The sequence below is a fragment of the Strix aluco genome, chromosome 13 (assembly GCF_031877795.1).
Source record: "Strix aluco isolate bStrAlu1 chromosome 13, bStrAlu1.hap1, whole genome shotgun sequence".
Classification (NCBI taxonomy): domain Eukaryota; kingdom Metazoa; phylum Chordata; class Aves; order Strigiformes; family Strigidae; genus Strix; species Strix aluco.
The window spans coordinates 238,506-264,022 of NC_133943.1; the positions used below are offsets into that span (position 1 = coordinate 238,506).

General features: G+C 47.1%; 2 protein-coding genes and 1 long non-coding RNA gene across 7 annotated transcripts in view; 2 read left to right on the plus strand and 1 right to left on the minus strand.

The window, feature by feature from the left end:
* Positions 1–1,189: 1,189 nt before the first annotated feature.
* On the minus strand, positions 1,190–3,539 carry LOC141929257 (uncharacterized). Of its 3 annotated transcripts, none has more exons than XR_012624984.1 (3): positions 3,240–3,539; positions 2,915–3,021; positions 1,190–2,388 (listed from the first exon to the last, which is right to left on the minus strand). It is a non-coding gene; the product is annotated as an uncharacterized LOC141929257 (long non-coding RNA). The 3 variants fall into 3 exon arrangements; XR_012624986.1 differs by having other exon boundaries at positions 3,198–3,539; XR_012624985.1 differs by lacking the exon at positions 3,240–3,539 and having other exon boundaries at positions 2,915–3,232.
* A 258-nt stretch (positions 3,540–3,797) lies between these two features.
* CDC23 (cell division cycle 23) lies at positions 3,798–15,602 on the plus strand. 3 transcript variants are annotated; one of them, XR_012624967.1, is made up of 18 exons: positions 3,798–3,953; positions 4,023–4,095; positions 5,004–5,141; positions 5,420–5,462; positions 5,819–5,924; positions 6,025–6,157; positions 7,356–7,533; positions 7,627–7,724; positions 7,956–8,037; positions 8,623–8,776; positions 8,926–9,045; positions 9,366–9,441; positions 9,760–9,821; positions 10,690–10,768; positions 10,866–10,985; positions 11,809–12,559; positions 14,569–14,708; positions 15,024–15,602. XR_012624967.1 is itself a non-coding variant. In XM_074838269.1 (16 exons), exons 1-16 carry the CDS (start codon positions 3,826–3,828, stop codon positions 11,977–11,979), a joined length of 1,761 nt encoding a protein of 586 aa, XP_074694370.1. In that variant the 5' UTR covers positions 3,798–3,825; the 3' UTR covers positions 11,980–12,607. The 3 variants fall into 3 exon arrangements, 2 of the variants coding, with proteins under 2 accessions (XP_074694370.1, XP_074694371.1); XM_074838269.1 differs by lacking the exons at positions 14,569–14,708; positions 15,024–15,602 and having other exon boundaries at positions 11,809–12,607; XM_074838270.1 differs by lacking the exons at positions 4,023–4,095; positions 14,569–14,708; positions 15,024–15,602 and having other exon boundaries at positions 3,882–3,953; positions 11,809–12,607.
* A 4,699-nt stretch (positions 15,603–20,301) lies between these two features.
* Positions 20,302–25,517, plus strand: part of JAKMIP2 (janus kinase and microtubule interacting protein 2) — a 57,629-nt gene continuing 52,413 nt past the window's right edge. Inside the window, exon 1 of the mRNA XM_074838342.1 lies at positions 20,302–20,434. The gene's annotated coding sequence lies outside the window, so the exon portion shown is untranslated. The remainder of the gene's footprint in view (positions 20,435–25,517) is intronic.

Here is a 25,517-nt window from a genome sequence, read left to right on the forward strand (position 1 = left end):
AGAAAAGGAGTTCTTATTGCATCAAATTTCTCAGTGTAAGGTTATAAAAGAACCTGTAATCACAGCTGATTTTTAAACAAGTTAAAAAGCAGTTTGATAGCATCGTAATAAAGAAGATGAATTCAGATAATGCAGAAGTCTGGATTTTCTCTAACTCTGTCAAGAGATGAAGTTCCCTGTATTGGCAAGACACTTGACCTGGTAAAGGTCACTTACTTTGGATTTCATTGAGCATCAGCTGCACATTTGAAGACTTTAATTTTGGAAAAAAAAAAGTCATTTTAAAGTAACTATCTACACAACCCATTTGTATGATGAAGATAATTCCCCTCCACTCACTGACCTTCATTGTTTTTGTCACGGTGTTTCTGTGAGGGACTAGAAAGAGTCTCATCCAGGGAGCTGTGCAGTGACATGGTGAACAAACTCCTGCTCTTCCACCAGCACCTGGTCAATGCAGCCAAGTTAAGCTGCATCTCCCTAAGATACTATCAGTTTTCATGCAGAGAGGATTTAATTAGTCCCCGGCTCTAAAAACCAGCCCTGGGTGTCACTTAAAAGACGCATCTATTACCCGATGGAATGACAGGAAGAATTACGAGTTCTCCTTATGAAGCGCGTCTGGAGCAATTGAATTACTGACCCCTCCGCCGTCACCAAGCGCCCTTTCACCCTCCCCTTGCTGCCTCCAGAAAAGCCCTAAGCGCCACCTTCTGCTGCGCAGTTGGAACCACAAGGACCAACTTCAGCAGCCGGTGAACTACTGCAGTGAGTTCACCGTTCACACACTCAACTCCATCTGGTTCGGACGCAAACACACACATGTTTTCTCACTAAACAGCTCAGTATGTCCTAGCTGTCAGAACTGCTGCTCTTCTACAGGAGCAGCGAACAGCTGGAGCACAGCTGCCCAAGTGGCACCCATCAGGAACCTGACACAAATGACATTTCAGCTAGATTTCAGCAAGCATCCAAACAAGCAGCACTTTGTGCATTTTTGCAGAAGGTTCCGTATTTCTTATCGAAACCTCGTAGAGCACCTCAAGCATAGTGTCACAGCTTCCAGCCAGGAAAACAGGGTGCAATACCCGGTGGGCCCAAAACTGAAGATAAACAGACTTTGATAAAATTACTTCACATACCTCACACACACAACAAAAACCCCAAAGAAAAAACAAACCACTCTGGATTCTTGTAAAACTGAACATCCTAAATTAAAACAGTGTAATTATAAAACAAATATCAAAATACAAATACAAAACTTAGGAGTACAGAAAAACCTCCTCTAACAGCTGATCCCTAGATACTGAGAACATGAAAGAGACTGTAAGGACAACAAAAATTTATCTCAGAAAAAAATAATTCTAGGGTTTTTTTTTTTCCCATCTGTGCTTTGGGGCAGGGCAAGGAGAGGGAATGAGAAATGAGTCAGGCATTTTGTGTGTTGACTAGACCCATCTTTGTAATAACAAGGGTAACAAAGAACTTTATATTTACACCTTGGATATATGGGCTGACAGAATAATAGAAGTATTTTCTGTCCAAGCTACAACCGAATTTGCAACATATTTGTCTAAAATTGAGAAGAAAAAACATATAATACTAAAATCAGACTTCAAACAATGGACTAATTGGCTTTGTCTATTTGAAAGACCAAGAAAGACTATAAATAATCCATCATTTCCCACTTAAATGAACTGGGCTGTTCCTATTTCTGTCAACCTTTGTAGAACAACCTTGATTTCAGCAGGCTGCTCCGGATTAAATGGTTCCAGATCAACACAGTCACAACCTAGAAATTGTCATAGTAATCATCAAACTGAAAGCCAGTGGTAGACTTAGAATCTAAACTGGATTCAGTGTAAGAAGAAACAGTGACATTCAGTGGCTCACCAATAAAGTATTTCCTTATGATAATAATGAATCAAGTATGGTAACACCATGCTAACCAACTACACTCCGGTCATTACCAGTGAACCTGCAGCCAGTTCAAACACTGGGTCCTCTGACTCAAGTCACTTCTGTAATAAAAGAAGGGATTACAAGGGACACTTCCATGACAGAGTATATATTGCCCTTACCATCAGAAAAAAAAGTGTAACCTGCAAATGACATACAAAATTAATTTTCACAGTATTCTTTCTTAATTTCTCTTTTTAAAAAGAGAGTTAAAGCTGACATTCTGACACTGGAATGAGCAAAAAGTGTATTATTACCTTCCTGGAAAAGCTTAAAAAGTCGTAGAGTGCAGTGATCCCAAAACAAGTGCTTAAATGTCTGTACTGTCCAAACCACAAAAAAGATACAGGGTTAAATTACATTCTTGTGTAATTCCAGTGAAGTTCCCAGATCATCTCAGGAAACAGGCAACAGGAAAATAAACAGAGGCTGAAATGAAGAAGAAAATACAGGGTTAAAAGTACAGGCTTGAGACCATTATTAGGACTGATTCTACTTGATGTTTTTACATTACGATTTTTAGTGCAGGAAGTAGCAGCATGTGAGTGAAAATTTTCGCATGATACTAAGCTAGGAGGTGTTCCCAACACAACGGCAAACTGAAATACCCCGTTGAGAAACAATCAGATGACCATGAAGACTAGAGCCTGCCGGCAAGGCAGCACTAGACACTACGTGAGGAGCGTGTCTGCTGTCCGTGAGGAAGTAACCCCCCAGGAACAGGACAGGCTGGTGCTTCCTGAGCTCAGACTGATCATGATGCTTCAGTGCTACTGGGCTCACATCCCCAGCGTCCATCCCACAGCAAGCACTGCCACTGAGACTCAAACCACATACATTCTCGTTGGAGAGGGAAAGTTCAAAACAAATTAAACACTAAGTCAGCACGGAATGAGATTTTCAGTTGCTGCTAACTGGGGGAAGGCCCTCCAAAAAATCTCCTTACGGTACTAACCCTTTCTCAGACTTCTCTGAAAGGTCTTTCTTCTAGATTTCTCTAGTCCTTGCTTCTCCTCACTCCAACTTCAAAAAACATTAGCTTCTGCACCTCAGAGTGGACATCTGTTACAGAGGAGTAATTATCAACCCTAGTGGAAAGGCACAAAGCCCGAACAGTTCATAAAGCCGAGCTGGCACGCAAAAAGCAGATGCAAACTACTTAATAATAAAAAACCGCAAAGCTCAGATAAAGGGCAGGGCGGCACCGAGACGAACGGTCCCGCAGCCCCAGGAAGTACCGGAGCACTTGGAGCCCTGAGGCTGAGTCTCCCCCGCAGTACCTTGTGTAGCCGCAATTCCCCTCCCCGCTCCCCGAGAACTGCCCGCACGGCTCCGCGAAGCCAGCGGAGGGCGGGGGACGAAGAGGCCCGTGAGGGGCCGCTCCTTGGGCCGGACCACGGGGCAGGACCCCGGGGCTCGCTCCCCCTCCCCCGGGCCGTAACCCCGCTCAGGCGGCAGCGCCGGGAGCCGCAGCTCGGGCCGCGAGTGCAACCCAGAGCCGCCGGGCCGGGCCGGGCCTCAGCCCCCACAGGCCGAACCCAGCCGCTCCCCGGGACCCGCTCCCGCTGCAGCGGCCGAGGCGGCGCGCGGCAGGATGAGAGCCCGCCTCCGCCGCAGCTGGCCAATCAGACGTCAAGGCTCCCGCGCGCCTCCTTTGATTGGGAGAGGCACTTCTCAGGATCGCCCAATGAGAGGGCCGCGTCTACAGGGCGGAAGGGCGCGCAGTGTTCGGGGCGGCGATTGGCTGGGAGGCGCGCAGTGTGCGGGGCGGCGATTGGCTGGGAGGCGCGCAGTGTGCGGAGCGGCGATTGGCTGGGAGGCGCGCAGTGTGCGGGGCGGCGATTGGCTGGGAGGCGCGGCGGCGGGATGGCGGCCGCGGGGGTGGCGGCGGGGCTGGGCAGTGGCGACTTCTCGGACCTGCGGGAGATCAAGAAGCAGCTGCTGAGCGTGGCGGAGCGGAGCCGCGAGCGCGGGCTGCAGCACAGCGGGAAATGGTGAGCGCGGCGGGCGGGCGGGCGCGCGCAGCCCGGCGGGCCGGGGCTGACGGGTCTCTCTCCCCACAGGGCCTCCGAGCTGGCCTTTGCCTTGGAGCCGCTGCCGCTGAGTGAGCTGCCGCCGCCCCCCGCGCTCACGGAGGTACGGGCCGGGCGGGGGGCGCGGGCCGGGGGGTCCGGGCCCGCGGGGCGGCCGCGGGGGTGGAGGCGGCTGTGAGAGGAGGCGCCGCGGGGCAGCGGCTCGGTCCCGCCGCGGCTGCGGAGGGAGAAAAGCGGGAGCGATCCGCTGGGAAACGCGCGGGGGCGGCTCTGGGGCTGGTCGCTTTGTAACGGCCTGACCCGCCCTGCCTTGTGCGGGTAACGCCGCGGACAGCGCCGAGGGTGCTTCCCTAGGTGGAAGCATTCCATTCCACGTGTTGCTGTGCCCTGACTGAGATACTCTGCAAGCAAAATTTGAAATCACGCTACTTAATTTTCGGTTTTGTTCATATTTACTAATGCCAAAATTTATTGTAAAACAAATTATGTTGCGCTATTGAACTTGTGCTCCTTAGGACACTGGAGAAGCAAGTTGTATCTCCACCCTCGCCCCTGCAGGTGTGTGGAAGGGCTTTTAGGTCTGTTTTGTTCAATTACACCAGTGTAACATAAGTGCATTTCAAGGCAAAGTTACCAGGGAAATGTTCACATTTAAGTTAATGCGTTAATATTGTTTGATATGGAATTCCTGAGTAGGTTTCTTATTTAAGGTCGTTTATACCCATTGAACAGCTAATTTGTGCCTTCTGGCATCTTGCCACAATTTGTTTTCTGGAATCACACTGTTTATTTTAAATGTTTCTAACTAGTTTGTACTCATTATTTGAGTTAGGAATCTGATCATGTGAGGGAATGGAGAGACTTTTCTGATTGTACTCAAACCCTCTTTGGGGATGAATAAACTACGTTTCTATCTTTCAGAGCAATTTCATTGATATGTTTGTAACTAGGTGATTTTCCTAAAGCATGTCAGAGCTTCTGAGGTCTTAAAACTCTTCTGTGTCCCCACAGGAGGATGCTCGTGATCTGGATGCCTATACATTAGCCAAGTCTTACTTTGACCTAAAGGAATATGACAGGGCTGCCTATTTTCTACGGGGCTGCAAGAGTCAGAAAGCTTACTTCTTGTATATGTACTCTAGATACCTGGTAAGATAGAAGGAAAAGTTGCCTGTTAGCACGGAACCCCTCTGCCTCCCACCCCTCCCTGACATACCTTATTTTTTGTCTATTCTGTTCCAAATGACCACCTAGAAGTCCAAATTACATGTTTGGGGGTGGGGGAGGGAGATAAAAAAGGGAGAAAAAGAGTTCCTTTTAGAACTGTGATGTTTGTGAAAATCGTTTACCTGCTGCTGCGAGCATTGCAGCAAACATAAAGACTATGCTATTGTCATGTAATCTTGGTTTTCCTCTCCTTTCCACAGTCAGGGGAAAAGAAGAAGGATGATGAGACAGTGGATAGTTTGGGTAAGTGTCTGGCATCAAGAAACAAAAGACAGTGTAATGAAGCTGCCAGTAATGCCTCTTCATGTAAATCATCTTGGTTTTATGGTTTTCCTCTCAATTTTTGGATAATAGTGTGATGTAACATGATTTCTTTCTCAATTTATTGGGTTAACACAGATTACAGATTTTCATCTATTAGTTCTTCTGTTAAAGCAGGTGACCAGACCAAGTGATTTTTCTTTTAAAAAGAGGACAATAACTCCAGGCTGGGAAGCCTTCAGGTCATGTCAGCGATGATTCTGAATATACCTTAGACTTTGTAATTGCTGTGGTAGGACTCTTGATTGAAAGCCAGCTGTCTGACTTTCTTCGTGCAGGACCTCTGGAAAAAGGACAGGTGAAAAATGAAGCTCTACGAGAACTGAGAGTTGAGCTCAGCAAGAAACACAAGGCACGGGAACTGGATGGATTTGGCCTTTATCTGTAAGTGTCTGCATGTGTTTCTGATGTATTCATGTGGATTTCATGTATTTGTGTGGATATGCAGAGTTTTATGGTTCTGATGACCCCGATAACGTTACAGGTATGGTGTCGTGCTGCGGAAGCTGGACCTGGTGAAAGAAGCAATAGATGTGTTCGTAGAAGCTGCCCATGTCTTACCTTTGCACTGGGGAGCCTGGCTGGAACTTTGCAACTTGATTACAGACAAAGAGATGGTAAAACTTGGGAGATATCAACATGTGGTAGCAAATTCCAGACTTTAACCTGATTCAGTAACCAGTGATTCAATTGCCACAGGACTGATGTCACCCACTGCTTTATTCTGTGAGACTATCAGGCAAGGCAAGGCAATCCAACATTGTAAACTGTGTTGTAAAAGCCTCTTTTCCTTCAATTGCTTGCCATGCTGTAATTGAGAATCTTTGTACAAGCAGGGCTAATTTCTTATTCACCCAGAAAGTGGTTTAAGAAATGGCTAATCCACATCTTCTGAAGTAGCTGTCAGCAGGCTTATTGCCTTGTCACATGAAGGAGATCCTCCAAAGATTCTTTTTTTTTTTTTTTTTTCTTAATCTGGTTCTAGTTACACAGTTACTGAGCGCTTTTGGTGGCCTGAAAGGATATAGAGAATCACTGCTTTTAAAGCTAAACCAATAATGTAGGTGTTCCCTTTGCCAAATATGAAGCCACACATAGCAGATGAACTGAATTTAGATACAGAACCAAAATACTTTATTTTTCTTTATGCATGGGATTTTATGAGACCACTTCTGAAATTCTTAAGTCAATTTTGGCTGGTGAAATACTTAAAAAAGTAGAAGTGGCACAGAAGAGAGCCTTACTGAATTGTGGAAGAAAGGAAATGCATTTTTTGTGAGATTATTTGGAGTCTGTTCACTTAGCTCATCAGAAATAGTGATATGATATTGATGTTCAAACATAGGAAGAAAGTACAGTCTTTCAAAGGGCTTCTGAATGTAATGGAGAAATAAGGCTGAAGCAGAAGCCAGGTGCTGTCAGATTTGAAGACAGTTTCTTCTCTGATTGACCAAATGATTTTTCTGCAATGTCAGCAGTCGTGGGAATAGATTGGGAGTCACTAAATAGAATTTTGCGGTCCGTATTGTATTACTTCTTAGACGGGATGTCTTAATGCTCCTTTCCTGTTTCAGTATTCTCAATTTGTAGGCATTATTTAGTCTCTCCTGTGGAGGAACTTGATATTAATTCTTGGTCCTAATACTGCTCTTTTGTAGCTGGTGTTATGGTTTAAGAAAGCGATTGCAGGAAAGCCTCCTACCTCGAGACCATCTGCTAAGTCATGGGAGGGAAGATAATGGATTCTTTGCCACAGGTGGCTCTTAGAATGCTACTGACTGTCATCTCTTCCTCCTCTTCTTTGGTTCTTGCTAGTTGAAGTTCCTGTCCTTGCCAGATACATGGATGAAAGAGTTCTTTCTTGCACACATTTATACAGAGCTGCAGCTGATAGAGGAGGCTCTGCAGAAGTATCAGAGCCTCATTGATGCAGGATTTTCCAAAAGCACTTACATCATCTCTCAGATTGCAGTTGCCTACCACAATATCCGAGGTCAGTGATACTTACTACCTAGTAGGAACGAGCCTCTTACTGCAGACTTGGCATTTATAGTTCTTGTTCTCCCATCTGCTGTTCTTTCTTCAGATATTGACAAAGCTTTATCCATCTTTAACGAGCTGAGGAAACAAGATCCTTACAGGATAGAAAACATGGACACTTTCTCCAACTTGCTGTACGTGAGGGTAAGCCCTCGTTCTGTTGCCTGTCCCTGGTGATGGTGTTTCCCGGAGGTGTGTTGAACACCAGCGAAGCAGCTGGTGCTGCCCAGCCTCTCAGTAGGGGCTCTCAGCTTCTGCTGTCTGCTCCGCAGCTCCGTGAAATAGATCCAGTGTATGCAGCGCTAACTGCCTGGGTTTTCTTTGAAGCTGCAGCGTGCTCCTTTTCTCATCACTTTCATTTCTTTGTTTGACTAGAGCATGAAGCCTGAGTTGAGCTACCTGGCTCACAATCTCTGTGAGATAGACAAGTACCGTGTGGAGACCTGCTGTGTGATTGGTGAGAGCCAGCTCTTCTACGTTTTCTCGTTATGCCGTCTGCAGGCTGTGCGAGGAAATCCTCGAAACCCTTGTGAAAACGGTCAGCCAGCAAGGCGATCAAAGCCACTGGGTGAATGTGCATTCAGGCAGCCTGAAAAGCAGACCAAATGAGAGAGTACCCTTTTCCCTCATTTCCCTCTGAAAGAGCTGCTGTGATGCTATCGGTGCAGAAAGGAGTTGAAGAAATCATTACGAGGACTGGTAGTGTAGCCGATAATCCCTTTATAGTCTTGGAAATAATTACCAATGGAAATAATTGCTTGTCAGGACCGGGAAATTAATTTGTTAGATCATAAGTTTTAAGGCCAAGGGGATGGGATCTTAACTGATTGGTACCACTGGAAAAGGGCTGACCAGGACACTGGAGAGCAGATGCTGTTAGCGCTCTTGGGGTCTGAATCAGATCTGCCTTTAATAGCACTCTTTATAATTTAAGTTAGCAGGTAGTAGATAATATGTCTTCCGTCTTTTTTCTACTTCTCTGCTGGGTTTTTTGAAGGTGGGTTTTTTTGAACTTACTTAAATATTGTGACTTTTGCTTTAGGGAATTATTATAGCTTGCGTTCCCAGCATGAAAAAGCAGCACTCTATTTCCAGAGGGCCTTGAAACTGAATCCTCGTTATCTGGGAGCCTGGACACTTATGGGACATGAGTATATGGAAATGAAGAACACGTCTGCAGCTATCCAGGCTTACAGGTATCACTCATGCACTGCACAAAATGGTGTTGGAGTCTGCATGCACAAGGATTGAAGTAGTACCTTTCATTTTTTGTTAGTCTTTTGCTGAACTCTGTCTTGGTTTTGATCCTGACTCCTTTCTGACAAGTTCATCTTTTCTTCGACAGGCATGCAATAGAGGTGAACAAAAGGGACTACAGAGCATGGTATGGCTTGGGGCAAACCTATGAAATCCTCAAAATGCCATTTTACTGTCTCTATTACTACCGACGGGCCCACCAGCTCAGGTAGAGTTGAGAACGGAGCCATATTTCTTGGAGTTCATTCTGACGTGGTTGCTACTAGTGAAGGAATTTACACACAGGAGCTAAGTTGCGGGAGGAAGAAGAACATCAGTGCTGTGTGATTTGTGCAGTTTCCCTGTTCCAAATCCTTTTAGTTGTGTTGGTTAACAAAGGCTTTGTCGAGGAACACTGGTCGGGAGTATAAATGATGTTTTATGCAGGAGAGGATGACAGATGCTGCCAGGTGTAGATTTTTTCCCCCACCCCACCCTGAGATCAGCTGGGTGTCCATTAAGCTACATTTAGGAATTGCTCTTTTACAGACCCAATGACTCTCGTATGCTGGTTGCTCTTGGGGAATGCTATGAGAAACTCAATCAGTTGGTGGAAGCTAAAAAGGTAAGTGAGAGCTGATGCGTGGAGTAAGTCATCAGGATGTCTGCTGGGTCACTGGGGGGAGTCACAGCAGAGTTGTGCAGCTAGCACTGCTGGAAATGCACCCAGCGTGTTGTTAGGAGTTCCTGGAGCCGTTTCCATGGCGGTTACCGTTGGGGCAGTCCTGCCACAGTGTAACCAGAGCGGCTGGTACATGGTCACCTGCGGGTGATGCCGGCCCCTTCGCTGGAAAGCCATGCGGTTTGGTTCTGGCTCGCCTGTGTGAGTCGTGAGCTGGAGGCGTTTTTGTGGTGTGCTTGACTGACTTTCCTTCCTTGACAGTGCTATTGGAGAGCTTATGCTGTGGGAGATGTGGAGAAAATGGCACTGGTGAAACTAGCAAAGTGAGTATGAGTTCTCACTGAACTGTCAGTACTCTGCTAAATGCCACTGGACCTCCCCCGAATGGTAAAATACTCAATGTGCAGCAGGTGGAGTTGCTGTTAGGTAGTATTTCTTTGGGAGCTATGTAACGACTGGTATCTTTAGGTCTGTAGTGACAGAATATTCTGGTGTCCAGCTTTAGCTTTAAGGTTCCACCAGGATAACTAGAGGGAATCATAGCGTAACGTGGGTCACGAGGGACCTCTGAATCCTGAGGGGATTTGAGCAGGCAGCGCTAGCGATCCTGTTTGTTGTGTTGAAACTTAAAGCAATCCATGATGATAGATGATGTACAAAACTGTACACTGATTTGATCTCAATTACTGTTATTTTTTAATTTTCCCAGTATAGGATTGTAACATTGGAAAAGGGTGTAATATGAAATAAATATGAACACTCTGACATCACTAATTTTTGGTAGGGATAAAGTAATATAAAGTGGAAAAAGTGAAGGGGAAGGAAAAAGGCAAGTGAAAAGTGAGGCTACTGTACAAAGACTTTTGGGAAGAAGGAGCACTGGAGGAAATAGGTAAAACAGGATGGCAAAGGTCTGTTAAAAGCTTTAAAATGCAGCAGAATAAGCAAAGGTCGCTGGTGTGGTTGTCACTGCTAGCAGTTCGTATCGGACTGGCTCCCTTCCTGGAAATGTAAATGTTCTCAGGCTGGATCATCTCTTTCCATGAAGGGCAGTACACGGTGCATGTCTTGCAAATTCTGACGGAAAAGACCTGGCTTTAGTCCAGGTCAGGTTGGGTGGGTGCTTTCTCTAGACCAAGAAGGTCTTTGACTGCAGTCTTGTTCCAGTCGCCTGTTTTTCTCTTTTTCTAGGTTGCACGAACAGCTGAATGAGTCTGAACAGGCAGCTCAGTGCTACATCAAATACATCCAGGATATCTATTCCTGTGGGGTAAGATGATATCTTGGGGGTAAGAGGAGAAGTAGACATGGTGTAGCACTACCTTGGAAGGCCCTCACAGCTGATGGTTTTTACCCCCTGGCTGTAGGAGATAGTGGAGCACCTGGAGGTCAGCACTGCCTTCCGTTACCTGGCCCAGTACTACTTCAAGTGTAAGCTCTGGGACGAAGCCTCGGCGTGTGCTCAGAAGTGCTGCGCGTTCAATGATGTGAGTAGATGCACAGTCTTCACTGCTCCTTAGGGGTCTGTGACCTCCATCTCGCTTCAGCAGGAGTCCTTTATGGAAGGAATGAGGGCTGTCTGCCACGCCGGTCACATTCTGAGTGGTGGCGGTGTGTATGTGATCACTAATGCTGCTTGTGGCTGAGTAAAATCATGGAACATGGTGTAGATAGTAACACTGAACCATTCTCATTGGTGTTCACTAAATACAAGAATTTGAGGCTCCACATGGCAGGTGTTTACACAGTCACAGACTCCCACACACTGTGGAGTGACGGTACTTGCAGAACTTTGTTCCCTCATCTTCTGTGTGTAGGCAGTGCAGAGGATATAATAGTACTTGGGTTTCATGGGTGACTCCATATTCTGAGACATTCTGTATCTGTAAGTGGACAATTTTTGGATTTTTAACTTCAGCCTAACGGTAGACCCTAGCCATGAGTGCAGGGCGTTTGGCTTGTCCTTAACAAAGCTCTCTGGAACTCTGGAGAACCTGAATTCAGCTTGTTTGAAGCTTCTCCAATCTATGTTTTGCTGGAATATTTAGACAGCTTCAGTGGTTGATGGTACAGCTGTCTAAAATACCCAAGTAACGTGTGAATCAGGTGCATAAAAGGAGAAAAGACAAAAAAAAGTGACATACCTTAACTTTTTTAAACAGCAGGAGACAAAAGAAATGAGGATGGTTTTTATAGTTTGAGCCTTACAGAATGACAACTACCACAACCTATACTGCTTACATACCAAATTTGACCCAGAAACCACGCATCCATAGGTGTGTTGTTTTGTTTTTCACAAATTCTTTTCAGACCAGAGAAGAAGGAAAGGCCCTGCTGCGGCAGATCTTACAGCTTCGCAACCAAGGAGAAACATCATCCACAGATATTGCTGCTCCCTTTTTCCTGCCCGCATCATTGTCGGCCAACAACACTCCCACACGTCGAGTCTCCCCACTCAATCTCTCTTCTGTAACACCATGAATGATGCTGATCCTCCTGACCCACGCACTGACTGTGGCGTGGCCGATGGGGCTTGCAAGTGCTTATTTCTTTCCAGCGACGTTTCTACCTTCCCTGTTGCCGTCACCCAAAGGGCAGGAGTTACCGGAGCCCGCGGCTGAAGGCGGGTGTGCCCCGGCAGGCAGAGGTGCAGCCTGTGCTGGGGTGTCAGCACCTGCTGTGCCTCTCCCCGGGCTGTCGCAGGCCGAGGGCAGACGCGTTCTGTGCGTGGGGCTGCTCCCAGCCGAGGGACAGACGGGGAAGGGCTCCTCTGCTGAGCTGAAATGTATTTGAGGTTTGATTCTGCCCCATTACCGCCGGTCTTTACTGAACTTCTTTGGGTGAACTCTTCATGGTATCGTTGCTGCCCCTCAGGAGCTGTTACCTGCCTGGCTACTTAAGGACTTTTGCTCATCCTGACCTGCACAGGAGCTCCACTCAGGCAGTGGATCCAGGCACTCGGCTGTGGGTGCCACGTCTGTGCTGTAGGACTGAGGAGTGCCAGAGGAACCCCAGGTAGCCGCAGGTGGCGGCTGTTTGCCCTTCTGTCTGGCTCTGGCAGGTACTTTGGCAGCCAGTGGGATAGCACAATTAAAAAACTAATGGTTAAGTTACTGTCCTTGGCTTCTTTATGGTGCAGCTTTCGCGTGTAGCAATGACATGGGCTGAGCCATGAACAGACAGGGTAGTGTGGGGGGTTCCTCCCTGCAGGGCTTGTCCCTGCTCACACACCCGGCCAGCGCTGCAGCCCGCTGGAGGTTTTGAAGGGGCACACAGACGTGACCATAAACGAACAGATTAACATCAACCAGAGGACAGTGCCCTTGGACACACTCAAACTAGAAACTGTCGAAGGGGCCCTATCCTGCTCCTGCTTAAAGTTTGTAGTGGAATATGTACATACGCTTCCAGGGACTTCAGTCACGCCCAGGTTCTCTGGTCTCTCCAGTCTCTGCCCATGACTTCAGTTCTCTTGGGTGCCCAGGCCTAGACCTGGGCCATCCTGTCCAGTCTGGGGCCTAGTCCCAGGGTCGCTGCAGATCTGGGGTTTCTCCCTTTAGGGGCCGGTCCCAGTTAGGGTTGCTATTGGAACGTACATGTGTGTACGCAAACAGAGCAAGGAGGACAGTGGTACAGAAAACACGCAGCAGTAGTGTTTAATAAAAGTGTAAAGCATGCTGCGGTGATGAGTCAGCAGTCTCAGCCAGACGGGTCACGGGCAGCTCCTGCATGCCCCCAGCCCTCAGCACCCCCCGTTTCCTCAGGGCTGTCCAGGAGCAGGATCTCCCGCTGAGTTCTGTAATTGTCTGAGGATTTCCTTAGAAGGAAATAGTCCAAGTTTCAGCTGAATGTTTTCTAATGAAGATTGTCCGAACTCTGGTGCTTATAAAGGCCCTGTGTTAAATCCAGTATCCAGATGTCGTTGTGGGGGGCTGTCTAAGGATGAGCTGTGCTCACCAGAGCTAAACCCCAGCAGCGATGACCCTGCCAGCTGGGTTCCAAGAGGCTTTTCCCATCGGGACGATCAGCAAAACGTGCTTTCCCTGGTGTGGAGGGTACGTCGTCCAGATGCACCTACTTTAAACGCTCATCTGTAAAGGGTGCAGCAGGGCTGAGCGACTGTTGGGTGGTGAGCACTGCGGGTTCATCGTTTGGTCTCCCCTAGCTTAGGTCATGGCACTTAAGGCCAAGTTCAGAAATGTCTGATGAGAGCACGGGCTGGCCTGTCTGTGGTGTTCTGCTGGCTCCAAAGTGTGACAGTCACTGTTGGTAATGACATCTGTTGCACAAGGCAGGAGTGATTTGTTAAGAATAAGAAGATGACTACACGTAAGTAAAGATTACCTGCTGTCTTAAAACTGAAGATGTGATGGGACCTCCTCTTTCTTTTTAATAGGGTCTATTACTATATTTAAAATTACAATCTGGCTTTCTAGTATCTTATAATACATAAGTAATATCTTGTTACAAACCAGTGACCTATAAAAATCAGTAGTTAGTAATGACAACTGATGATTGATTCTTTTGCCACATAAACAGCAAGTTCTTACAATGTAAATTAAACAATTTATTAAATCTACTAGTTCTGTCTTTCCCTTTTGGTAAAACAAATGAGCTTTATGTTTAGGATAAATAATCATTAAACCTATAAGAGCATTCTAATACCTGAGGCATTGAAGAAAAACCTTCAAACTCTTCATGTTTTTGGGAACAGTCAGTCTTACAGAGAACTATTAACATTGGCTTCTTAATACTTTGTGAGAGTTTGTATGGGGGAAAAAAAGTCTAAAATGATCGATTTTGTTACTATATTGCCAGATCTCTTTAACGGAGATGCTGGTTTTTTATATCAGAAATGTGCATCATGGGGTTTAATTCTGGAAACAAATGGATTTCTAGACAGATATGTGTCCTCCACTTCTGATTAATTCTTCCTCCTGTCCTGGTTCAGTCTGTTTTTATCCTGGTTTAGTCCTAGTACTCCACTGCTCATTATTCATCTTTCCTAGAATCTTTCTGCACTTAACACCCTTGCTTGACAGGACATTACAACATCACCAATACTATTAGTAGGTCTGGCTCCCTCTCTTCAAGCTGTTGTCCTTTGGAGGATCACCCTGTAAAACAAACCAAGAAGACCCATTCAGTTGTTGGGTTTTTGGAATTCTTCAGAAGCTTTAACTGCTGTTACTGGAACTACTTATTCCAAGGTGGGTTTAGTCTTTCTTTCAGTATTTCTACCTGATACACTGCAGGACTTGCTGTTTCCAGAATTACAGCTGGCCCTTGCCATTTCCTGAACTATCTACAGGGGGTTTCCACTGACAATCCTGATATGTGATTTTCTGTATTCTATTCCTGGCAGTTTAGGAGCTTTCCAAATCTACTGTTTTGGAGCTGTGGCCTAGAGGGATAGCTCTCTCTCTGACATTTATTTTACTAGTGTATGGAGTCAGTGATCAGTTAATATTTTTTGCTACCATGCAGCTGTAGACCACCATGGCTAAAGTGTTCTTGTTTCTCAGCCAGTGATTATCGTCCTCTGAGGAGAAAATTGCAATGAAGGAACAGAACAGAGAATGACCTTGGGCTGCGCAGGAGCTGGGGCAAGATCCTTCAGCTGTCAGAACTTTTGACTGGTTTTTTGACAACTCCCCTATTCTCTTCTGAGGACTGTAGTAACCAAAGCTTGACTGTTACTTAGGTACTTTTTCCTACATTCTTGGTTGTAACGCAGTGCCCATTTTTTGCTCCTTCTGGGTACATACCTGTTCCAGCGATACGAATGTGAATTCGCCCATATTCTGATTTGCCTTTGCTCAATATTTCAGTTTGGAATCTGCCTGTCTGTACCCTCCAGATGTTGCTTCAGTGGTGCTTAGATACCTGCAGCAGAAGTGTGTTGCTGGAATCATCTTTCATGCACATCCAGGCTGCTGCCAAATACAACCATTTGCTGAATCCAGAGCAAAACTATTTTTCTTGAAAAAGTAATCTCTAAAATGACTTTCTCTTGTTCAGAATTCTGTGCTTATTGAACACAGTAACTCTCAGGAGTTACCAATCGCACTGTCTGAATAAAAAACAGTTCTAAAATCCCTGTTTCTTCTTTATGCCAGGTCTATGATACAAGGTGCCTTTACGGGGTGGTCTGGGAGGTCCCCTCCAGGGCTCCTGCAGTGCACTCCTGGAGGATCTTTGTCAAGAACCACTCTGGGTCAGAGTGAATTCCCATTCTACCCAGCTAAAGCTCTAATTGATCACCCCCATAAATCAGAAACCAGCCTAATCGATAGCCCATGCGGGTGCTGGAGCTGGGCACGCTCATGCAGTCAAACTCAGATATCTGTCTGAAACAGCCTCTGCTCCTCTTTCATTTGACGGCTGCTGTTCGGGAGTTGTTCTCAAAGGGCATTAGTGGGTGCTGGATTTCAGGCAGTCATGTTTTATACTCCAGCTCATTTCAAATTAGATTCCAGCTCTTCTGGAATCTAAATAGATCTGCCTGATCTACTGCAATTTTATCCAAGAAACCTCTTGCCTTTTCCTTTATCTTGAGACAGCAGCTTCCCTGTTACCCTATTTACTGCAGGCAGCTGGCCTGTTATAAGCAAATGTGATTGCTTGGACTGGTTCACAGACTTTCCTCTTCCATTCTCTTCACTGTGAGTCTCCCTTTCCATCTGTACTCTGTAAGTCTGTCCTGCTTGAATGATTTTGCTAACTGATTTTTCCATCACAATAATTTACTCAGCTGTGTGAATCAAAAAAAGTCATAATGTAGCTGGAATCTACCTTGTGGCCTGTCTAAACCTTATCTTAAATGTGTATGGCTAGAGTCCAGCAATGCAGTGTGTTAACTGTGACTCCTGTCTTGTTACAGGACTCTCTGTTCATTCAGCTTTGGCATTTCACAGAATCACAGAACTGTCTAGGTTGGAAAAGACCTTGAAGATCATCCAGTCCAACCATCAACCCAACATTAACAGTTCCCAACTACACCATATCCCTCAGCACTAATTTGATGTAATATGGTGTGTGTTACTGTAGCTCCTATGTATTTCCTTTTCCTCTTTAAAAATAATGGAGGGGAAAACCCATATCCACTTGAGGTATTTTTATGATTCTTTGGGTGCTGAGCTTTGTGTGGTAAGTGAACACTGATATTTACATCTTAATAGACATGCTGGATTTTCTTTGAAACTAACCAGAAATAATGCGGGAAAAAAAATTACCTGTGCTGTGGCAAATGCCAGCATAGTGGAAAACAAACTCTTTTGCTACCAGTATAAACCACCAGGGGAGCGTGAAGGAGCATCATAAACATTCCTCCTTTGGAAACACTGTGATATTTCTCTGTGGGGAGGGAAGATCTCTGCTTTCTTCCACCAGGACTCCCGTGCACATCTGCCAACGTGGGTCAGAGGAAGGAGCCCACGGGGCTGTTTGTGCACCTCTCATGACATCACCTGCCTCCTGCCAGCGTTGCTGCTGCTGGGGAGCTCGTAGGCACGTTACTTCTGAGGCTGCTGAATAATGAAAGTTCTCTTACCACAGCGCTGAGCAGAGGACCATGGATTGCGTGAAGGGCGCTGACGAGGCGGCTGAAGGCAGCACGTGCTGAACTCCGTGTGCAGGTGCTGCCCAGCGCGGCTCCTCTGCACCAGCGCTGCCCACCGTGCTCCCGCGCTGCGGGTGGAGGGACCGTGGTGAACCCCGGCTGCAGCGGGAACTGCGCTGCAGCGTGCCCGGCCACGCCACTGGGAGACACTTGCAGCAGCTCCTTAGCTGGGGAGGTAGCTGACTTATTACTGGGATCAGCGTCCCAAATAAAACCACAACAGTAGAGGCATAAAGATCCAGTGACTTTGCTCCCGAGACCCCCCTGCAGTGCTGGGTCCAGCTCTGGGGGCACCAACATCAGAAGGACACGGACCTGCTCGAGCGGGGCCAGAGGAGGCCACGAAGATGCTCGGGGGGCTGGAGCACCCCCCTGTGAGGACAGGCTGAGAGAGTTGGGGGGGTTCAGCTGGAGAAGAGAAGGCTCCGGGGAGACCTTAGAGCGGCCTCCCAGGACTGAAAGGGGCTACAGGAAAGGGGGGAGGGACTCTTGATCGGGGAGTGTAGGGATAGGATGAGGGGGGAATGGGTTTAAACTGAAAGAGGGGAGATTTAGATGAGATCTAAGGAAGAAATTCTTCCCTGTGAGGGTGGAGAGGCCCTGGCACAGGTTGCCCAGAGAAGCTGTGGCTGCCCCCTCCCTGGAAGGGTTCAAGGCCAGGTTGGACGGGGCTTTGAGCAACCTGGGCTAGCGGAAGGTGTCCCTGCCTGGGGCAGGGGGTGGGACTGGATGGGCTTTAAGGTCCCTCCCAACCCAAACCAGTCTGTGGTTCTGTGACACCACAGTCTTGCCCCTATGGAGCCTGCAGACAGAGGAAGGGGCCTACAAGCTACTTTGCTGACTCTTTGCCACGGGATCCCCTAGGACACTGAACTGATGCTGCCAGAACCTGTTAGGCTAATTTCACAGTCTCTTTGTGCCTGCAGTCCCTGAGCAGTCATGCAATGTTATATTCCTTAGTATTCTTCTCAGTTGTTTTTTCCCTTTTCAATATACTTCAGACCTTCCATTTATCTTGTGCAGCCACTGTACTGGTCTTTCAGAAGGCCATTTCCAGAGCTATGCAATCAGTAACAAAGACATGAAAAATAAAACACTTAGGCTAGACATATACAGGCAGCAACTTTTAAAAACCAGAACTTTTCTTTATTTTGGGCATTGAAGCTTTTTCAACCACCAAATGTGTTAACTGCCCATGGGATATTTCTTATGAAAACACTGTAATTCTATAAAGCCCATTTATAGCACCTTCTACTTTAGGCTCTTAAGAGCTTTTCATATAAATGGCAAGTGCTTTTCCTTTTGGGGCAAGTTCAGGTGCATAAGGACAGAGTTCACGGGGGGTTGAACAGAGAAACCTATTGCACTCTTTGGTCTTGGGCTGTACTATATGCATCTAATGTTCAGGTGGATCCCTTGGCATTATGTTACAGATACTGCTGCACAAAATGAAAAAAAATAAAAGATTCACTGAATCTCTTACACCACTGAGCAAAACTAAATGCCTCCACTTTATAGGTGAAGAAGCTGAAGCCAGTACAAAATGGTCAGCCATGAGGCAGGCACATGGTGCCAGACCCTACTCTGAGACCTCTGCTTCTAGTGCTAGTTTCCTTCTCCTTTTCTGAAAGATTTCATGGTAAATGTTTGAAACACTTAAAGTTAGGTCTAACAACTAGATATTAAGGGGGACTCTGATGGAATTTGTTGTTCAGGGTGGAGGACTCAAAATTCAGCCTTTGTCTGAACCACTTTTGTTCTGATTTTGCCACTGACCAGGGAACTGCTTTACAGAATGGAGATAATCTGCAAACCTAGTAGCCAACTAAACTATCTTTTACTTTCTATAAATGTTTTTTCCTGCATGTTGCTGTGGTCAGGAAAAAAACCCCAAACCCAGACTATTTGTTTTCACTTTGTCCACAAAAAGGAGTCTATTTTTGCAGACAAACTAACAACTTATCTGACCAGGTCTAACAGCGATACTTACCTTCTCTGTAAAGTGCCGAAAGGACAACGATGGGAATTCTTGGTGTGTTCACTATGGTCAGCCTACTGACCTCTTGCAGGGATCTTGCTGTCAGACTTCAGGATGGAGATGAGGAAGCGTCTGAAGAACTTGAAGAGCAGGGGCTTCCGTGGTCATTGTTTGCATGACTGCCTCACTGATGTTCGGGCTATGCAGAAGTGTGACTGCTTTGGCCGTTTATTCAGATATATAACCAGTTCCGATTAACTCAGTTTGGGCTGGAGCTTGTTCCCCAGAATGCTATGGGATGCTTTTCCGTGGAGGTTCACAGCCTCGTGGAACACCAGCCTAACACCCATCTGGTTGACAGCTCCTTCCTTTGGGAAGACGTTTTGTTGGCCTGAGGTGTCGGCCTGAGTGATGATTTCAGCCAGAGGGATGATTTCAGCCTGAGGTGTTGACCTGAGGGGTGATTTGGGCCTGAGGGGTGATTTCACCTGAGGGGTGATTTCACCTGGGGGGTGATTTCAGCCTGAGGGGTGATTTGGGCCTGAGGGGTCATTTGCCCCTGAGGGGTGATTTCACCTGAGGGGTGATTTCAGCCTGAGGGGTGATTTCACCTGAGGGGTGATTTGGGCCTGAGGGGTGATTTCACCTGAGGGGTGATTTGCGCCTTAGGGGTGATTTGGGCCTGAGGGGTGATTTCACCTGAGGGGTGATCTGCCCCTGAGGGGTGATTTGCCCCTGAGGGGTGATTTGGGCCTGAGGGGTGATCTGCCCCTGAGGGGCGCCGTCGGCCCAAGGCGTGATTTCGGGTGCGGGCGCCAGGAGCTCTCTCGCCCCCCGCCCACACGTTTTCTGAGGGAGAGCTCCCAACCACCGTGGACCCGTGGGCTGCGGACGCTTCGCGTCGCCCGCGCTCGTCGCAGAGGACCGAGGCCCGTCACCCGCAGCTACCGCCCCGAGCGGGTCCCCCCTCGAGCTCCGCCGGGGCAGGGCGCGCCCGGCGCCCCGGCAGACCCCCGGGGCCCGCTCCCGCCAGGCGCCGCTGTCCCGCGGGCGGCCCCTCCGCGGGCGGCCCCCGCCGCCGTCGCCGCGGTGTTGCCATGGCGGGCGGGCGCGCGGCGCTGCGGCGCGGGGCGGGGCGGGGCCTGCCGCAGACCCCGGCCCGGCAGCGCAGGCCTCAGCCGCGGGGAGGCGGCGGGGTGGGCGCCCGCCCTCAGCGTCGGCGCGCAGGAGGCCGGCGGGGCCGGGGCTGGGCGCTGGGGCCGCCGCGGCGGCGGCGGGAAGATGGATGCGCCGCGCTCGTCCCTCGCCGCTCGGCATCCTCTCCTGGCCGCGGCACGGTGAGCAGCGGCGGCCGGGCGGGCGGGGGTCGTCCGGGCCGGCGCGGCGCAACAATGACTTGGGCCGGGGCGGCGGGAGGGAGCTGGAGCCGCAGCCCGAGGTGAGGGAGCGGCGTGGGGCTGGTGCTGGGGAGCGGGGCGCGGGAGAGGTGTGGCAGCCTGCAGCGCCGTGCCCGAGCCGCCGCAGCCCCCCCCGGGCCCGCACTATTGTGCGCCCAGTCGGTCATTGTCTTGCCCTCCCCGCGCCGGGCGCGGTGCGGCGGGTGTGATGGTGGCTACAAAGGACGGGTGTTTCCAGGGCTGGACGCGGTGTGCGGAGACTGCAGCCGGCAGAGCCTGGGCTGGGCCTCGGTGAGATGGCATCTGGGGGTGGGCAGCAGCGCGGCGAGCCGGCAGCAGCTGTGAAGGCACTCCCCTGGTTTATTTTTACTCGCGGTGCATCTTCCCTCGCTCCGTGGCACGCACAGCATCCACAGGCTTTCTTGCCGAGCACGTCTCCTTAGAAATGCACCTGTGTGTGTCTCGGGGTATCAGGGTTGGCGTGTTCGTGCATGCGTGTGCGAAGATGTTCTCTCTTGCTAACAGACCCCGCAAGATGCATCCCTTTGTACGTGCAACACATGCCTTTTTCTTACAGCCATTAACTGATGAAATGTGCTGCTTGGGCTGATGCGTAATTTATTCCAGCGTTACCGGATTGCCGTCCCTCAGTTTCATTATGGCTACTCAGGACAGATCTGGATCGTGCGTTGGGGCTGTCTTACGGCACTGAATTCTCATTTGTAGCCTGTTTCTATCTTTTGCTGTGAACATATCTAAAAGATGCTGAGTATACCTGTAGGCTGGGAACATAGAGAAGTATACATTTTTCGAGTTCAATTTGAACTCTTGTAAGGAAAAAATGAATGAGATGTATTGTTTAAAACATTGGCATTCTGATACTGTCCTACGCATCACTGTAAGGTGACGTGTTGTGGTCCCATTCGCAATGTCTCTTATTTGCTGGGTCAAATTCTGTGCTGGTGCATATATCACGCCTGGCCTAGCATTCTGGGTGCCCCATCAGGAGAATGTTTTGTCCGTTTTCAGGCAACGGTGGGAGGTTTACTGCTTTCTGCTCTGACTCAGGTTTTGTTTCTATTGATCTGGCCTGCTGCTCTACATACGAATTTCAAATCCAGGCCTGCTGTGCTGTAAGTGCTAGCTTTGCTGGTGCTTGACCAGGTTCAGATTGGTGCTTGAGCAAGGTAATTGTCTGGTGATTCTAAGACGTTCTCCAGGAATGGTTATGATATTGGTGAAGTCTGAGAGTGGTTTGCTGGTAATTGTTGAAGAGGGCCTAAGACACGAGTGCTGTAGAAGTAGTTCTGGAGCAATCAAAAGACACTGTGGGCACCTCAGTATATGAAAGACATCAAACTATTAGAGTGTGTCCAGAGCAGGGCAGCTAAGATGGTGAAAGGTCTCAAGGACATGACTTAGAGGGAATGGCTGAGGTCCCTTGGGTTGTTCAGCCTAGAGAAGAGAAGGCTGAGGGGTGCCCTCATCACAGTCTGCAACTGCGTCAAGGGGGGCAGTGGAGGAGGAGGTGCTGATCTCTGTCTAGTGACAGGACACGAGGAAATGAAATAAAGCTGCACCCGGGAAGGTTCAGATTGGACTTTAGGAAAAGGTTCTTCACTGGGAGGCTGGTCGGTCCCTGGAACAGGCTCCCCGGGGAAGCGGTCATGGCACCAAGCTGTCAGAGCTCAAGGAGCGTCTGGATGATACTCTTAGTCATGTGGCTCACTGTTAGGTAGTGCTGCGAGGAGCAGGGAGTGGGGCTTGATGATCCTGATGGGACCCTTCCAACTTCCAACATATTCTATGATTCTAATCAAGTTAATGGGGTTGCAGCCAGTTCCACCCTTGCTTCCCCAGTGAGCAAAATTCTGAGGAGGAGCCTGAAGGAGGAAAGGCTGGAAGGTTTCCGTTGGGCTTTCCATAGGAGTTGCCTGGTGGAGGTGGCTGCCGTGAGCTGCTGGTGGGATTGACTTCTTGGCCGTGTCCCTTTCCCAGAACGGTGGCAATGTGGTGGGCTGCTGGGATTCTCTGGCTGTCAGCAGAGCTCCTAGCTGAAGAGATCAGGCTGCCAGTGACAGATGCTGCAACCTTTCTTGGCTGCTGATCTTGGACTGACTGTTCTGTTAGTGCCTAAGGTAGAGAAACATGGCCCTCACCTCACAGAATTTGAGCCAGGTATTTCCACAGTGTCTACCCCAAGCCTAACTTCAGACTCTGTGACACTGCAAATGCTGATGTGTTGCCTCCACCTCCCTTCCGATAACTGTGTCCCTGTCACTTTTCAGTGGCTTCTGATAATCCCTCTGCTTCCAGAAGCCGTTCCCAGCTAAATAGTCTTCTGAATAAGAACTTCTGTATCCTACTTATTAGGAATTGAACATAAGGTACAGCTAAAACTTGGTTGTGAGTTAAGGAGGCGATAGGCTATTGTAATTTGTAAATGTATGCTGGGTTCTGGTAGACCTTTTATTATCAAGACCTTAATGTAGCTGGAAAGATGCTGCATGATGTCTTTGGCATTATGAAGGATAAGTGACCTCAGGGTATTCAAGTCAGGAAAATGCTGCGAAACATAACTGGCAAAATGATGCCCAGAATAATTTTAGATTTTGAGTTCTAATCATCTATTTGATAGACAGTTGATGCTGTGGTTTAAAAAGTGTGTAAAAGTAGTCCTCCAACTGTAAAAAAGGTGTGGTGATGGATTCTACTGTCATAAGGCTGGTGTAACTCAGGTGTAACTTGAGCAGTTGAAATCCAAATAGTCTGTTAATTATAACTTCTTTTTTTCCCCTTTTCTACCAAACTATGAGAGACTGAAGATGCTTACAACTTGGCTTTCATTACTGAGTCATGGTCACTTTTCACTGTGGTCAATATTTGTGCTTTCCCTTTGCTTTGTGAAGTTGTGAGGCAGCAAAATAGTCCTTACTAGATATCTGGATTTTGGATCGCTTTCTAGTCAGTCATTCTTTGTATCTTCTGGGTTCCATCAGATTTCTCTTTAATCTTTGAGCATGGCAGTGCAGTATTTGGGATGCAAGACCTCAAAACAGATGTTTTCATTTTAAAACCCAGTTATTTTACTTTAATTTACAATGGCATGTTTGGATTATGTGTTTCTAGATCAATAGCTTGCTCAAATTCCCACCAGCTGACCTCTTCCAAGTTCCTCTATAAATCTGTATCACTTGAAGATCTGGTCTTTACCAGATGATAACAAATTTATCTTCCCATCCTCAGAGATGGATCCTCTGCTGCCTTCTCTTTAAACTACTACTGCTACTTCTGTGTAGTTCCCCGTGTCATCAGCTGTCAATATTCAAAATCCTTGAGGGTAGAAGAATGTAATTTTTGTACTTCTAGTTTCTGTATCTTAAAGGTCTATTTGAATTTCTCCTTTAAAATATGACTAGAAAGCTTTGCTCCAGGAGGTGGGGCTCTAAATAGAAAATTCAACAGCATGTTGGAAGAGTCATGAAAATGCTCTATGGTCTAGCCACACTGAACGCTGTCAAGTTAAATGAGTGTAAATACAGCTTCTTTGTAAATGACAGAAAAACAGTGCAGATCACAGTCTGCAGTTTGGATTCTAAAACAGCCAATGAGCTTTAAAGGAAAAAGAGTGACATGCAAGCACTTTCAGGAATGCAGGTTTTCAGTTCATCTCGCTAAAATTTATGTGCTGTATGATTTGCTTGCCAGGCATTTGGATCACTGGTGGGTAGCTGAGAAGCTGTCACACATCCTGGAAGCTTTAGGACCTGCGTTTTATCTGGAAGATCACATTTGGACATCACAGCCAGTTCCCCATGTTAAATAGTCTGAATCGGCTGTTGTCAGAGGAGGAGCAAAGGGCTGATGGCTGTGACCATCCACACAGCGCAGTCAAACAAGGAGGAGGCAGACGAATGCAGCAAAGGTTTTTAGTACACAGCTGCATAATGAAATCCTCTGACAAACACCAACAAATAAGGAATACAGGCGAAGACTGGATAGACCACAACTGCCTAACTTTGGACGAGATCTAACTCTGTGATGAATAATAAAGCAAACTGATGTACCTGAGAGAATTGTTTAGCTAGAAGAGCTGCTATGGTATGCCAGGTCTTCTTTTATGTTAAAAATGATGATGCAAAGTATAACATTATCTCAGATTATTTTATCAAAAATAAAATTAATTATTTGAATTAATTGACAACAGCTGATGCTAAAATGCACGTTCTCTCCCATTTTCACTTTATGCATTCCTCCCATCTCCACCTGGAAGGTAATATCTCATTTACCCTTTAACACCTGTACTCCATTTGTCAAGCTATTTGTTGAATTTTGTTGAAATTCTTTATTATAGTATTCTTTGAAGTGTTTAGGGGAAAGACCCCTTAAACCTTACATTGCAGGGACTGTAAACAAAAGGTCTAAGTAACATGGAAATTAAAACTGAAAAGAAGAAGAAACAGCTGTTGAAAATTGCATTGAGGTCCCAGGTGATTTAGGGTAATCAATAATGAGTAAGCAAATCAAGTTGGGATAAGTGGTGGAGTCAGGGCTTCTGGATTTTTTTTTTTACTGCATGTGTGCTGGTTTGTTAAATTTCACTAAGTTGATTTTCTTTTAAAATGGATGCAGAAGTATTTTTCATTATTCATATCTATGGTGTATGCAAAATCCTTAGAACTCAATGTTACAGGTGATAGAAATTAATTAGAATCTGCTTGTATTTGGGGTAGGCTTGGTGTACAAATATTTTAGTGATGAATTTTAAAAAGACTTAAAATGGTATTAATACATAATATATGCTTGTATTTTCATGAACATTCATTTACCTTCTTTCTTGAGGTTCTGTTATTTGTAGGTAAGTTATTGGGATTTCTTGTGCTGTATTTATTTGTACTTAATATTTGAGGTTCTGCGAGGTGCTCTATTCTGTCTCTCTGCATTGGTGAGGAGCAAAACGAGATACAGTCATTTTTGGAGAATCTGCTTTAATACAACCCTTAGTAATATTCCCTTCTCATCT

Coding starts and splice junctions, on each gene's coding strand:
- CDC23 (XM_074838269.1), top strand. CDS start 3,826: ATGGCGGCCGCGGGGGTGGCGGCGGGGCTGGGCAGTGGCGACTTCTCG. Junction 6,158..7,355: donor TGATTACAGACAAAGAGATG/GTAAAACTTGGG, acceptor GGTTCTTGCTAG/TTGAAGTTCCTGTCCTTGCC. Junction 10,769..10,865: donor AGGATATCTATTCCTGTGGG/GTAAGATGATAT, acceptor CCCTGGCTGTAG/GAGATAGTGGAGCACCTGGA.